We start from the raw sequence: 15774 nt of genomic DNA on the forward strand, positions 1-15774 counted from the left end.
ATGCCAGTCTGAATCGAACCATGCCCAAATGAAATGACAGCTCCTGCCTGTGGGACAAGACCAGCAGCATCAAAGCAGTCCCCTCAAAAGATCACAGCCAAAAGTTTCTGAGGTATGTGCATGTTAAAGCATGTTATATCTTTAAAATACAACTTGTCTATAAAGTGGTTTTTCTGTGGTTTTCTCTGTTCAACAATTCAGCCTTGAGCCTGCTCTTTTACAAGGAAAACATGCACACACACACACACACAAATAGTTTCTTTAAAAGAAATTTTTATGCTCCTTTGGGAGCAATGGCAAGATCAACCTCACTGAGCATGACAAAAAGGGAAGTTCCTAAAGGCTGCAGTTAGCTTACAAAATTCCAATTACAATTTCAAACAAAGAATATATTAACAAGCCAAGTTCCCTCCCTTAAGACTTTAGCTCATTCAGCAAAACTGTCTAAGAGGCAATACTTTCTCTCTCTGGTGTCAGCTGATTTGGAAACCAACAGCAACTGCATTAAATGCCCCTTTTTTTCTGAAAAAAAAGGAATTTTCTGAGTACCAAATAAAGCAGCAGTCATATTGAAAGCAAACACTGAATCCTCTATTAGCAGGGACAGCATTCTGAAATTTGGCCACCTTGAGGGTAGATTAGAGCCCAGATTTTGCCTTAAAAACACCAATCAAACAAAACCCACACTAAATACAAGAAAAAACCCCAAAAAACTATACTTTTGTATGTCTTTGAATGTCAGAGAGAGTCCCTGAAAAGCAGCTGTGGTAAGAGGAACACTGCTGCAGCAACCCTGACTTAGCACAGTGCTACACAGACCAGCTTGGGTTAGGGAAAGGAAATTTAGATGCTGCAGTACCAGAAAAGAGAAAATTTAGACAATAAAAAAAAAATAATCTTTTAAACAGCATTTTATCTATATTAATTACTGATGCTCATTTTTATGTTGGGTAGCAGACCAAACAATCTGGTAATTAGAAATATGTTTTAACTAAAGCAAGCAAATAAATACTCAACAACTCATAGGGATGCTGCATGTAGTAAATGGAATTCAAAGTTTCCTTCAGTAAAACACATTTTTATCTTTACCTGTAGAGTAACAATTTTATTTTCTAAATTCCATCCATGCAAACTTATGGCTTTTATCTCATTTCTCTACTGATATAAGTAGCAACAACTATGGATTTTTCCACTATTCTCAAATAACTACCTTTATCCTGTGCAGCATAGAGTGTTGATTGTAGACCAAGATGGGGGAGCAAATTAAAAAAAAAGACAAAAAAATGCAGGCAGGAGCTATGATCTCATTTAAGAAAAGGTAAATGTAATCACATATTTTATATCTATGAGCCAATGCAGATGTTTCCCTCTGTAATTGATACTTGCACAGCATCTCTTGGTCACACAAGGAAAAAAGGGCAATAAAGACAGTGAGAATGCACAGAAGGAATTCAGACAGGAATAATGCTCTGATTCACTTTTTAGTATTTATGAGATAATCAATTTCTACTTCAATGGACTGAAACTCCGGACTCTCTCATGTCACAACCCCTATTTGTTTTTCTATTTTTGTTCATCCAGTCACCTCAAAATGCTTGGAGACTCTAAGGGAAAATGTCCTTTAATAACAAAACTCTGGAGAAACTGCAAAAGTACCTTGCTGTTTGCGTGGATCATAAATCTGGAGCCCAAACAAAGGTGGCCTCTCACTTCTCAGCAGTGTCACATTCCTTGTTACCAGATCCAACTGGAAAATTGACCCATTCATGTAATCTGTCCAGTATATATAATTTCCATGGTGTGACAGTCCAAAAGGATGATTCAAATCTTTTCCATTGTAGACTACCTGCAATTAATGAGTGGTAGGTGAGCATCAGCAAGGTTGGAAGAGTCTTTAATTTTTTAGAGATGGTAAAACAAGAAATAGGAAAACTGAGGTCATCACTGTCCCAAACATAACAACCTATTGCAATAAAATGAAATAAAGAGTGCAAAGTCATTCTGTGCAGCAGAACCAGTATCTAACTTGAAATAAAAACTTCATAGAAATTCATGTTATGTGGCCCCCATCAGAGAACACAGGAAGTGGTGCAATCTCTAACCCTGGGAGGATCTGAAAGACCTAGAAGTGGGGTTTAGGATCATGGTTAGTGGTGAATTTGGCAGTGCTGGGTAAAGGGCTGGTTTTGAAGATATTAAGACCTTTCCCAAAATAAACAATTCTATGATCCTGTGATTTTATCCCAGCAGATTCATTTTGGAGTCGTTGGTCTCATTCTTCTGGCTGTGATCCTTGCTTGAACCAGGAGCCTTTTTTCTGCCTTGACTGTAGAGAGAAGGAAGCTCCTCACACGGCCTGACTTGTTTACTTTTAGACACAAACCCAAGAGAACAGGGAGATAAAGACAACTAAAATACTCTTTTGAGGTGATTGACAAACATCCCCCCCTTTTGCCCTTTAAATTTTCTCTTTGGGCTTGAAATCTTATAGTCAAAGCTCCTCATCTCTGAACTGCTTTTGATCCAAATTCATCAATCAGTCAATAATCTGACAGCTATTAGTGGAATTAAGGAGCTCCCCATCCCCCATAATCTTTACTGTATTAAAGAATTATAGATGTGACTGATCCAGTTAAATTTTAACCAAAATAACCTATAATTAAATACAAATGATTAAACATCAAAAACAAGTGTCTTATAGTTATTTTCAGCTACATAAATTCAAGTAGTTAAGCATTTTTTGTTACATCTCAGGATTACTGAAAACTCACTTTTCAAAAAGAAAAAAGAAAAATAACCATTTTGTGACACACTTCAAAACAAAACCTGTGGACATGTGTTTCTTATTATTCACCAGTCACTAATTTCATGAAGCAGATGGTAAAACTTCCCCAAATTATCAGACTGCAGTTTGAGCCTTAACCATTGTCAAAGTCTCTTATTCTGTGCTTGTTGCTTCTACAAACCCTCACAGAATGTCTGCACAGACTTGTATCCAGCTAGTAAAGGCATTAGTAACAACTAAAGCAATCTCTCTCTATCTCTAATAGTATTTGCTGAGTGCTGCCCCTCTGACTATTACCACAAATGCTCAAAAGGAGCACAGAGATTCAGAAAAACCCATCCAGCAAAGTTCAAGGAAAAGCTGGTCTTTGGCAGAGCCAGAAACAAAAGGGTTTTTCTACCGAAAAGCTCTTTGCAGCTTCATGGCTCAATCCAAATATAACTCATTGCCACATGAGAAAAATAGGTTAAAAAAAATAAAAGAAAAGCCAGGTTTGGCGTCACTTAGGCCAGAGGAACACCCTAAGCTGTGTTTCAGCCTCTCACTTGAGACTGCCACCATGGTTCCAGCAGAGGTGAAACAGGACAGGCTGTGGGTTCTGCAGACTTTAAAACCCTTGGGAAGTGTTTTAAGACATGAGAAAAATAGGTAAAAAAATTAAATAAAAGTCAGGTTTGGTGTCACTTAGGCCAGAGGAACACCCTAAGCTGTGTTTCAGCCTCTCACTCGAGACTGCCACCATGGTTCCAGCAGAGGTGAAACAGGACAGGCTGTGGGTTCCGCAGACTTTAAAACCCTTGGGAAGTATTTTAACACAACACAATAAAATCCAGAGACAGAACATGCCCGAGGCAAACCAGCAGCATTTCCCTTTTACCTTTCTGTCAGTCCCATTCAGATAGATCCTTTCAATGTGATCATAATAGGCATCACACCAGTAGAGCACGTTGGCGCGGTAGTCCAGAGTTAAACCATTTGGCCAGAGCATCTTTGATGTGACAAAAACCTGCCGGCTGTAGCCATCCATCCAGGCCTTCTCAATCCTCCCCACGCTGGCATCTATTTCATCTTCCTCCCAGTCTGTCCAATACATCCATCTGGGGAATTACAGAAATGAGCATTCACATCCCATTTTAATCAGGTGAATTGTACCGCAGGCTTTTAGCAGCAGCTCCTCCGAGCCAGAGCAATTTTGACTTTTTCATGTTTCTTTCCATTGCTGTTTCTGCAACTTTATTTACTGTCCCTGACCACTGGATGCTGCTGAAGTGACACTTATGTTATTTTGCTCATATTGTGATAAATTACATGAATACCAGAGAACTAACAGACAAGAAAAGCAATAGAATTAAGACCTTATTTATTCCCACTAGAATTATAGAATTATAGGGTTTCTTTATTTATTGGTTTTTCTTAAACCATTACTTGTATTGACCTTGTCAAAAACCTCACATTTACAGTGAGCTGGTTCTGGCCAGGTCAATTTGCCTTTGTGATGTAAATATCCTTTTTATTACACCTAATTCTATCAAAGAAGTTGCAGCACAATAATTATTTGCACTCTGGTTTTAGAGCTAAAGGATGACCTTGACATTCTGTGAACTTCATGAAAGCAGCTAAATCACTCAAAAAAGGGTAAGGTGTACTTTGTCCATCACAAAAATGTTTAGAAACAGTTGCTTTGAAAATTAGTTGAAAAAAAGCCAGTGGGCAATTTTAGCATAGTTTTATGGTTTATAGTGCAGCAATATAGATTAAAAAAACCAAACAAAGTCTGAAAGAAAGGCACCAATATTACTTTAGAAAAGTTTAAAAAAATCTATTAACTCCTCTAAAAGTATTGGCTCAGAGGAATTCTATGAGCCACTCTCTACTGGAAACTAAAGAATAAACCTTTCCTTATTGAATTATTCTGAATATCGTATTCTATTACAGAATTTGCCCTTGAAAACAGTGATTTCAACCATTTAAAATATGCAACTTGAACTTGTACAAAAACAGAGGGTAAAAAATATGCTAAGAAACCACTTTTCTTTTTTCTCTTTTTTTTTTTTTTTTTTTTTTTTAACATGTTTTTCCCTAAGGAAATGAGTTAATGGGAAGAAACACTTAAAAACCTGTAAGCACTCTGTGAATCATCCCAGATTGTATCACATAAAGTCACATCATTCCATAAATGAAAACATTTGCCAGACAGCAGATGTTTACTTTTAGTCAAACCTAGGACTTCAATTAATAAGCAAAAACATCCTTCCAATCTTAAATCCTATTTGTTCACCCTGCTTTAATTACTATTAATATACCTCACTTATTCTTTCACCAGATTCATGTTTCTGAAATACCTTCTGTGATCCTAACCCATTAATCATTTAATTGGCCTGTACTTGGAAGAATAAAGTCCTGGAATTTAAATACTGCAAAGGAATGATACACTGAAGTAAAAGAAAAAAATATTTTATTATCACATCTATGTAAATTATATCAAATCTAGTGGTCAAAAAAAAGTAATTAAATGCACTTTTATGTATAAACATAATTTGATATTTATGAGAAATTGGAAAAAAAAAAAAAGAAAAATTGCATTACACAAGTTTGCAGATTTGCACATGCAGCTTTTTTGTTTACTTCTCATTTCTCTCAAATTGCCCCCTAGAAGGTTGTTTTGAGTTCTGTTAATGTTTTTGTAAATATGTGCAAAGAACATCAGTCTATTTTTGATCCACAAGCTTTACAAACTCCATTGAATGTTTGACTCTAACAGCACTAGGTTTAATCACAGAATTATAAACCCTGCACATGCCCTGAGGCTGAGGTCAATATGGCACTTATTTTATTGGGAGGCAAAATATGTTTTACAAATATTTACATGACTTCTCAACAGCAATTACTGAGCTTTTCCCCATTAACTTTTTGTCTGTCCTTATTCCATTTATCCTGTCATGAGCTAAACCTGCTCACAGTGACAAGCATTTATGTCCATGTGCTTTAATTGTATCTCAAAATGCAGTTAATGCTCCAACACCGGTTAAATCAAGACTAAAAATTTGGAAACACAATTAAAAAGCCATAATAAATGCTATCCCTCAGGAAGAGCTTCCATGAGAAGCCTAATCATGAAGGACACGCTATTTTATTAGAGAAGTGTTTTATATAATGGCCCTTTTCAGGCAATACATCTTCATACACTGCTTCCTGTGCCATGCATTTACTGAGCTGGAAAATTTAACAAAGTAATTGCAGGTGTGGTTATGGCTCATGGTCTCATTTTATGCCCTCACTGTCTGACCTTAATGAATTGTGGCCTTTCCACAGCCACTTCCACTCCTCAAAGGACAGGCTCAAAAGGGGAAACCTGAGAGGGTAAATATTTTCTATAATAGGAAAATAGCAATCAATCCAGCCACACTGAGACTACCAACCTACATCATTCTTCAGTGGTTTTTAAGTAACCTACCATTATGTCACACTAATATAATGTGGTTTTCTTTATTATGCAGCTTATCAAAATTAATTTAAGCTAATAAGTAATGAAGAGTACCTGTCTCAGTTTTGTAAGTCAATGTGTACAAGGATATGGTCATAATTGGCTCCAGCAATTGAGATTACAGAGAGAGAAACACAGGAGAGCATCTTAAAATTCACTTGATATTAAAAATTCATGTAGGACTTACACTTTCAATTTATTTGAGAAAAAGGTGAGTCACATTCAGATTAACAGGACAGACATGCAACAGTGACAGGCATACAAATTCTTCTGAAGGCTTCAGGGCAAGAATGCTGGGCAGGAATTACAGATATATTACAGACTCCTGAAGGATTACAGACCACTGCAGGACTCTACAAACCTCATCCTGAGCAAATTGAATCCTGTGTTTATGCCACAAAGACAACCATTACAGGAAAAGCAGTTTGCTTCATACCCATTGACAGGATCAACAACAATTCCTCTGGGGTGGGACATGTCTCCCTCCAACAGGGTTTTCCTGCTCTGAGCAGCTTTTTCCAGTCTGGCAACAGCAATGGTTTTCCTGTGGCCATCATTGGTCCAATAGAGATTATTTCCAATCCAGTCCACTGCTATGCCTTCCACGTTATCTAGATCTGTGGAGAGAGAGAGAACAGTAGTAAGAGATTAATACTATTTATGTTCTATATGTACTTATATTCACTATTTATTCTGTGATATCCATGTCATGTTTTTAAAATTGCTTTTTTCCCTTATCTACTGAAGGCCCAAACCAAATTACAGATATTTGGTACCAACCAAAGTACTAAACCCTGTTCACTTAAGAAACTAAATTTAAATTTTGTAAATCAGTCACGGGCATAGAGATGACAATATATCCTGTGAGACAAAATTTGAGAAAGTTTTTTGAAAAATAAAATTTAAAAAAGAATAAAAAAAAAAGTTGTATGAGCTCAGGAGTCTTGCAAAATGTGTTTTAACATTTTTATCAATATTTTGATACACCTGAACATCACTTTTGGGAAACTATTTTTCCTTGTGGTTTAAGAAGCTGGAAGGAAGCAGAGGTGTCAGAAGGAGCTCTCTGGGACATGAAACAAGAGAATGACGAAATTTCTAACCCAGCAACCACCTGGTCTGACAAGAATCACCCAAAGCACAGAACAACTGTGTCTGAGAGCAGCGGAGCAGCTCAGCCAGCTTCCCCAGGCTGATGGACACTGCCAGCTTTATTTTTCATCTCTCAGTGCCTTTGGTACATCCTTTTGAAAAGAAAATGTCAGAGGAAATTGAAAGTTCCCGAAAGAGGAGAGTGGCCTTTGGTCGTGGAGTGGTCAAGGAGGTTGAGAGAAGTGCTAAGAATGGAAGGGAAAAGAAGAGAGAATTTAACCAAGGACCTGGAGCCCAAGGCCTAGGGAAAAAGAAACCAAAAAACCAAAAAGCTGCTGAACAGAACAGGCAACACAGAGGAACTTGAGCTGTGCAAGAAATGTCCTACTGGGCTCTGAGAGGCCTCAGCAGATTTTGCTCAAGTCAAGAAAACACTGACATGGGTAAAATCAAACTTGAGGACACTGACTGATTTGTTCCAAACACATTTTATTTTTATCCTGTCTGACATAGGCAATATGGTGCTAAACACAGTTTTTATACTAATAAGATCAGATTTTTATATTAATAAGATCATCTTTTTAATGAAAATATTTTGATTATTTTTTTGCTTCTTTGGGAATCAAACCAGTCCAAATATGTGCTGTATTGGTATCAGCAGCAAAACTGTTTGATTAGAATGCTGGACACCTCCTAAAATTTACAGGACTTTTGCTCCACATGTATTCAGCTTCATATAATTCTGTCTTTGAGCTACCTTGCTTCTGCAGGAATTTTGGGGCTAATGTGATTCTAAACAATATATAATTTAAGAAAAAAAAAAACCCCTTCATGGTAACTAGATATTAAATATATCAGAAAGTTTGAGGGTTTTTTAGGAGAATTCTACAGCGCAACCCTATAGAGATAACTTCCATTGGTTTTCTGAAATTATAATTAAAAATTCGCTTTTATTTCACTAAAAGCTTTAAATAGGTTAATTATGTATTTAAATTATGTATTTAAATTATGTATTTAAATTATATCTTCAAATGGGCTTCACATCAAGTAGTAAACAGGAAGAAAACAATGGCCATTCTGCCATTCTTGTGTTGATTTGACTACAGGAATTTAGTCCTTCTGCAGTAAAGTCCTTTCAGCTTAAAAGGGATGAGGTGATTAAAAAGCCTTGTGATCATTCTCCACTTGCTGACTGAAAAGCTAACATTTGTAATTCTGGAATTTCCACCAGAATTTTCCTCCCAACACCAATACGAGAGCTCCAAATGTGTTGAATGTAGATGGGAGGTTTTTAAAAGCAGTTCTAGAGGCAGCAGTTTGTCATGTTGCTTTTCAATATGAAACAGGGAACAGGCACAACATGTGATTTGGTACAGAATGGCCAAGCTCACCAATGCCATGTGTAATAAATAGTGCCTCAAATGCTAGATTGGCATAAAAACTGGTTGGAAAATAATTCTTCTCTACACCAACCCTCTAATCAGCTTCCAAAGAGCTTTACAGACTTACTGTGGCCTTGTTTAAGCAATAGGTTGACCATCTTGACTAATATTTACAAGTAAATGTTTTAAGGATTTTAGGGTCACAGCAACCCCCCAAAAAGTATTAGTGGTACAAAGACAAGTAAAAAAAAAACCCTGAGCTTGTGTACATGTTACATTCACTGAGCAGTATTTAGATTCATTTAAAAGATTCAGCGGTTTTTAAAAACTCAGACATTAAAATTGTCTGTGGGTTTTTTTTCCAATTTTTAATGTAAAAGACTGATTTTACATGCAAGTTTGAAAGGTTAATTATAATTCCTGTTGCTGGTGGAAGTACAGCACTGCTGCAGCTGTGCCACCAGCTCTAAGCCAGGCTGTGCTGGGGGCTGTCAAATTGTTATCAACACCACCCAGCAGTTTGCTTCCCAAAGTGAAGAAACAGAAATCACAGCTGAAACTGTATGGGAAATCAAACTCCAGCAGTGTGAGGTGCTCAGTGATCTCAATTCCCAGTCAACAGCTGTAGGATCAGGCTCTCACGTAGGCAAAACTGTAATTATCTGAGCTGCAATGCTGTCTGAACAAGTGTATATATTCTCAAAAAAAAACTGATAGTCACCAAAAAAAGGCAACTTTTAATCTGAGAAGTGGCAGCTACCACAGCTAGAAGCTCTTAGCAGCATGCTGTTCAAAGCAAATATTACACCACCTCCTGACACACCTGATTTTCTGTAGTAGCCTTCCACCAAGGAATGATTTAATCTGTCCCTGCTGAGTTCGTGAGGGTTGACAAGAATAAAAGCTGAGGTTTTAGGGCTGGAGGCCATATTAATTTTTTAAATAATGAAAAATACATTAACAAATGTTCTTTAAAAATACTTTAAAGTTATGAAACTCCACCAAGTTAGAACTAACAATGGAAGCTCCTGGGAAAGAGGAGACTGACAGTGACATATTTTTTGTCTTTGCAAACAGAATCACCAAAAATAAATCATCAGATAATCCACAGCTCTTTCAGTATTGCATTAATATTTTTGCTATCTTGTACTTCTAAAGAGTAGACACTGCACTTAATCATTATTCACAGGAATATCACCAATTTTCTGGTTTGGCATACAAAGTTTATTCATGTTTGAGTAGGCCAACCCCAACCTGTTTGACCCTGACTGTCTGACTCCAATCTGTCTGACACCTCTCAGCCAGGATGCTCCTTGCTGCTCCTCTACAATGTTTTAATTTACATATTTCCTGCTCCTTCCTCTGCTCCCTATTTGAACTACTTCCCTGTCAAATGAAATGCACAGTCAGGAAAGGAAAGTCAGCCATGGAAGATGTGGGATGTACATTATCCATTCCCGTGCTGGCAGTGAAATGAAGAATTACCAGAGTGACAGCTGAGTATTTGTTATTTTGTGAGACAAATGCCCTTTATTAACCATTCACCAGGGCAGGGTAAAGAGCCTGTCACTATTCCTTGCAACTGCTGCTGAAGGGATCAGTGTGCAGACTCTGAGGAGAGACCTTGCACTAAGAGAGCATCATATCACTGTGCAGAGGAGATGGCTCCCCAGAATTGTGCACTAAAACATGCCTTATGAATGACAGGGAGTGAGCATCCCTCTGCTGCAACAATGCTATTCTAGTTACTTCCACTGTCCTGGGCTTCCATTCACAAGTAAATATATGAAGCTCTCTGAAGGCTAAGATGAATATTTATGCTTCTTCTTAGATTGAGGACCAGAAAATAATTACTGAAGAATGAATTGCAGCTGAGTGAGGCAGTTGCTACCTCCTGCTGAAGCACTATTTCAGAGAAGGGTCCATAAAGAAAAACAAAATATAAATTGACAAACTGGAAGATTTTTTCACTACAACAACATTTGGTGTGATGAGATATGATTCTCAAACAAGGAGATTCAGTGTAGTGGGAGATGTGGAAACTAAAGACTTGCTGGCATTTTCTCTTATTGCTATAATAAATGTTACAAGCATCTTAATTAAGGTTCTAATAAATGTTTAGGTCTAACTGTTGCTTCCAAATTCACAATGGAAAATGCATCAGGAAAGACAATGATTTTTTCCTAATGAGTTTTCAAACACTACAGACAGTCTCATTGTGCCAAACTACTTGAATAAGCTCCAGAATCCACAGTGTGATGCAGGCTGGAGTGAAGAAGTCTTATAAAGTCTGCAAGGATTTGGGATGGCTCAACAAATATCCAGCTTCTGGAAGGACACAGTGGAAAAATAGGAGTTACTCACCAGTGGTGAGCTTAAATGGACACAGTAAGAATCCACAACAGTGACTTAACCAAACTTTACATTTCTGCACTCAGGAAAAAAAAGAAAAAAACAGGAGGCTGTAAAAATGTATCTCCAATTCTGCTCAAGGTCAAATTTGTGTCTCTTTTCCATGGGAGACCCAAAAAACCCCTTTAAATTATCTGCAAATGTCAGTTCAACTTCTCAGTAGTGAGCATCTCTGAATGCCACCAGCACTGAGCATCACCCACCGTCCTTGAGGATTGTTTCTCTCTCTGTGCCATCAATTTTCTGCCGTCCAATCAGGAAACTGGTGGTATCAGCAAAGTAAATGTAATTGGTTTCAGCGTGGAAGTCCAGAGCACGAGGATTGACCAGGTTCTCGATGGGGATCATGTACTCATCTGACATTTTGGTATTCAGGTCCATGCCCCGGATTATTCCTGGCCGCCCCTTCCCATAAAAAAGAAACAATTCATTCTTTGGTCCTGCAAAAGAAAGATTACAAACATAAACAACTGATGCTGCCTGATCTTCTTCACAGTGCATAATGTCCCTGTTTAATTAACTGGCATAATTACTGGGGAGCAGGAGCCTTATACTATACCAAAAACTAAACTTCCATATATTCTGAAGGCATCTAGATTAAAAAACCAACCAAACAAAACCCCTAAAAATGGGAAAAAAAAAAAAAAAAAAAACAAATCCAAGAAAAAAATAGCTAATTCCATTAGCTTATTCAAAATGCAAGTTACATCAGTGAGGTCCTTACATCTAATTATTTTTTTTGTGTAAAAGTTCACACTGAAAAAGCAGTTGTTGATCACAGAATAACTTTGCATCTGCTGTGAAGTGAACATCTATAGCTCTGTAGACATTTAATTTTACAATTCATTAGGATCTATCAAGGTAATGTAGACCATGACTGAAGTAATCTTAAAATCTAATAACACCATGAAGGCCAGCATATATAAAATGCTTTTTTTCACCCAAAGTTTCTCAGAATCAAACAACAAAAAAGATTAAATTTCTTTAAGATTGAAAGGAATAAAACAAACCAACATACTCTGTTCTTTCCAGCTGGGGTAAAAAACACGGATATCAAAAGTTCCTAAGATTTTTACAATTTAAATAATTAAGCTGATTACAAAAAACTGGAGCTTAGCAAAGTGATTTTCTTTCCTTAAAGATACTTATCCTTAGAGACTTAATGCTATCAATATACCTCTTAAAATTCTCTCTACATTTTTCTTGCTGGCTCTCAGAATTTTTTGATGGAATTGTCAGTGAAAACTCCATCAGGTTTGACTGAGGTCAAATAAATCCATCTACCACCATCCATCAGAGTATCTAACTGCACGTCTTTTATCTGAACTAAATCAAAACTAGGCAAAAACCAGGCATTCCCCAAAACTTCTGTTGGCTGTAGGTGGCCGGTGGCCAACAGATTGTGCACATGTAACCTGAGGTATAACCACAGCTGCACAAATCACATTTGTTTTCACAGAATATTCTGAGAAAAACCTTGACTTGTTCACATCAAGGTTCTGCTTTTGTGCTCTAAGTTGATTGTATGGGTGGAAATTGTAGAAGTACCTTTCCACTGTGAAAAGCAAATAAACAATGAGTGAGGCTGATTAATGTAAAGCTTGTGATAATTTTAGTATTCTTTGAGCATTGCAGGTTTAACCTGTCACTCCTGTGAACTGAGCCAAATCAAATAACTTTAAGGGAATGAAAGGAGCATGTGAACAAAGTGTCAGGTACACATTAAATTGTGTAATATTATATAGTGGAAAACTTAGAGTTTAATGTTTTAGAACATAGCAATATATATAAAGTAAGATAGAAGTTAGGTTTTTCTTTACCTTTGTTATGAATTTAAGTAGTATTGCAATTATTAAATTGTAATTAAAGTATAATAACAATTACTATTAATTGAATTTAATAAAATGCTATTATTTATATTATTATAGGTCTATATTAATGGTTATAAGTAATTATTGGGTAAAAAGTAGAAATATTTTAAGTATTATTTTTTTACTTAGATAGTTTATCTTTAAAACCTTATTTTAAAGTATAACTCTATTTTTAGTTTGTTAGAGTATTGTAAAATTCACTGCTTTTGAGACTATAACATAGATAAGAATTATTAAACATTTGAATTTCAACAAAAAATTCTGTCTCACACATTTAACTTGAAACAAACTTTACCCCAGAGCAGCCCATGTGATTTTTCTAGAGAACACCCAGAACCATCCCCTGGATTATTCCTGGCTGGCAGCCTGTGACCCCAAGGACATACTTTTGCATGACCTGCCATCGCTCCCCAGGATGAAGCCGGTCCTGCAGCGACAGGTCCTTGCTTTGTGGCTGCTGCTGAGCAGGCAGATGTGGGAGCATCCCCCCGGCATCCCAGATGGATCCACCTCACACGCGTGGCTTCTGACTATGGCAAGAGGAAAGCAGCTCACATCATTGAGGGCAAGGCAATTACATCATTATGGAGAGGGGTTAGACAGAGGGAAAATACAATAAAAGGGGGTTTGTGTCACAAGAAATCTTTCCCCAAAATATAACTGCTAAGGAAGGTGTTTTTTAAAGATGCTGAGCACGCAGATGTGGGAGCATCCTCCCGGCATCCCAGATGGATCCGATTCACACGCGTGGCTTCTGACTATGGCAAGAGGAAAGCAGCTCACATCATTGAAGGCAAGGCAATTACATCAGCATGAGGAGAGGTTAGACAGAGAGAAAACAGGGCAAGGGGGTTTGTGTCACAAGAAATCTTTCCCCCCAAAATATAACTGCTAAGGAAGGTGTTTTTTAAAGATGCTGAGCAGGCAGATGTGGGAGCATCCCCCCGGCATCCCAGATGGATCCACCTCACACGCGTGGCTTCTGACTATGGCGAGGGGAAAACAGCTCACATCATTCAAAGAAAGGCAATTACATCAGCATGGAGAGGGGTTAGACAGAGGGAAAATACAATAAAAGGGGGTTTGTGTCACAAGAAATCTTTCCCCCCCAAAATATAACTGCTAAGGAAGGTGTTTTTTAAAGATGCTGAGCAGGCAGATGTGGGAGCATCCCCCCGGCATCCCAGACGGATCCACCTCACACGCGTGGCTTCTGACTATGGCAAGAGGAAAGCAGCTCACATCATTGAAGGCAAGGCAATTACATCAGCATGGGGAGAGGTTAGACAGAGGGAAAATACAATAAAAGGGGGTTTGTGTCAAAAGAAATCTTTCCCCAAAATATAACTGCTAAGGAAGGTGTTTTTTAAAGATGCTGAGCGGCATTCCAGATGGATCCAACTCACACGCGCGGCTTCTGACTATGGCAAGAGGAAAGCAGCTCACATCATTGAAGGCAAGGCAATTACATCATTATGGAGAGGGGTTAGACAGAGGGAAAATACAGGGAAAGGGGTTTTGTGTCACAAGAAATCTTTCCCCAAAATATAACTGCTAAGGAAGGTGTTTTTTAAAGATGCTAAGCAGGCAGATGTGGGAGCATCCCCTAGCATTCCAGATGGATCCAACTCACACGTGTGGCTTCTGACTATGGTGAGGGGAAAACAGCTCACATCATTGAAGCCAAGGCAATTACATCAGCATGTAGAGAGGTTAGACAAAAGGAAACCATAAAGACAGGTGGTTTGTGTCACAAGAAGTCTTTCCCCAGGATAGAATGTGTGGCGTTCACATTCTCTGAAAAATATCCCTTCGCCCAGGATTTTTCTCCTAAGAAGGCTCAGAGAAAAGGAAAACAATTCTTATGTAACTTGCTTCTCCTGTGTTGTGCTCATGTGGAATGTGTTTGGAGATTGCTTACCCACAGATGATTGTTTCATTGGATTCTAGTGTCAGTTGTTTTCACTCTTTGGCCAATCAGTGCTAAAAGTCATTATTATTTTTTTAGCATTGAGTAAGCATCCTTTCTGTATTCTTTAGTATAATATAGTTTAGTATTCTTTAATTTAATATAGTATAATAAAGTAATAAATTAGCCTTCTGAGAACATGGAGTCAGTTTCATCATTCCTGCCTACGTTGGGGATCCCTGCAAATACAATATATATAACTGCTAAGGAAGGTGTTTTTTAAAGATGGTATCCAAGCCAGGCCAACAAATCAAAGGGCTATCGTGCCATGCCCGTGGCTGTGTGCAGTCACCCCATTGTGAATGAGCTCCTGCACTGCATTTTCTGGGCAGTGCTTCCCTGGGGGAGCTGACACTTCTCCCTTTTTCCATTTGCTGCTTTGGTTCCTGGGGTTGGTTGGTGTTTTCTGAGGACAGAGTGCATCCCTTGCCCACACAGTCTGGCATTCCTTCTACTCCGTTAGACAGCACCTTTCAGGGCAGACACATATGCTGAAACTAAGGAACAGCACAAACCTCATAGAATTCTTCCATATCTATAGAATCACAGAATGGTTTGGGTTGGAAGGGGCCTTGGTGCCCATTTTATTCCAAACCCCTGCCATTGGCAGGGACACCTTCCACTAAACCAGGATGTTCCAAGCCCCATCCAACCTGGCTTTGAACATTTCCCGGTATGGGGTGCAGATTTGTACCGTTGGGATATAAATCCAGCTGAAGAAGTCAAAGAATTCCTTATCCTTGATTCCATATTTCCAAATGCATGGTTCTGTATTAGCA

At 38.0% G+C, this 15774-nt stretch overlaps 1 protein-coding gene across 3 annotated transcripts in view; it reads right to left on the minus strand.

Annotated features, from left to right (window-relative positions):
- LRP1B (LDL receptor related protein 1B) overlaps nt 1-15774 on the minus strand; it is a 642008-nt gene that overhangs the window by 211913 nt on the left and 414321 nt on the right. For 2 of the 3 annotated variants that reach the window (XM_058028148.1, XM_058028147.1), the window contains exons 1-5: nt 13413-13552; nt 11359-11595; nt 6706-6886; nt 3663-3882; nt 1657-1846 (exon numbers count right to left, since the gene is read on the minus strand). In XM_058028148.1, the coding sequence (XP_057884131.1) occupies nt 1657-1846; nt 3663-3882; nt 6706-6886; nt 11359-11595; nt 13413-13521 (937 nt within the window). In that variant the 5' untranslated portion in view covers nt 13522-13552. Of the gene's footprint in view, nt 1-1656; nt 1847-3662; nt 3883-6705; nt 6887-11358; nt 11596-13412; nt 13557-15774 lie in introns of those variants that run through there. The other variant, XM_058028149.1, reaches the window with a different exon arrangement.

This window comes from Melospiza georgiana, chromosome 7 (genome assembly GCF_028018845.1).
Source record: "Melospiza georgiana isolate bMelGeo1 chromosome 7, bMelGeo1.pri, whole genome shotgun sequence".
Classification (NCBI taxonomy): domain Eukaryota; kingdom Metazoa; phylum Chordata; class Aves; order Passeriformes; family Passerellidae; genus Melospiza; species Melospiza georgiana.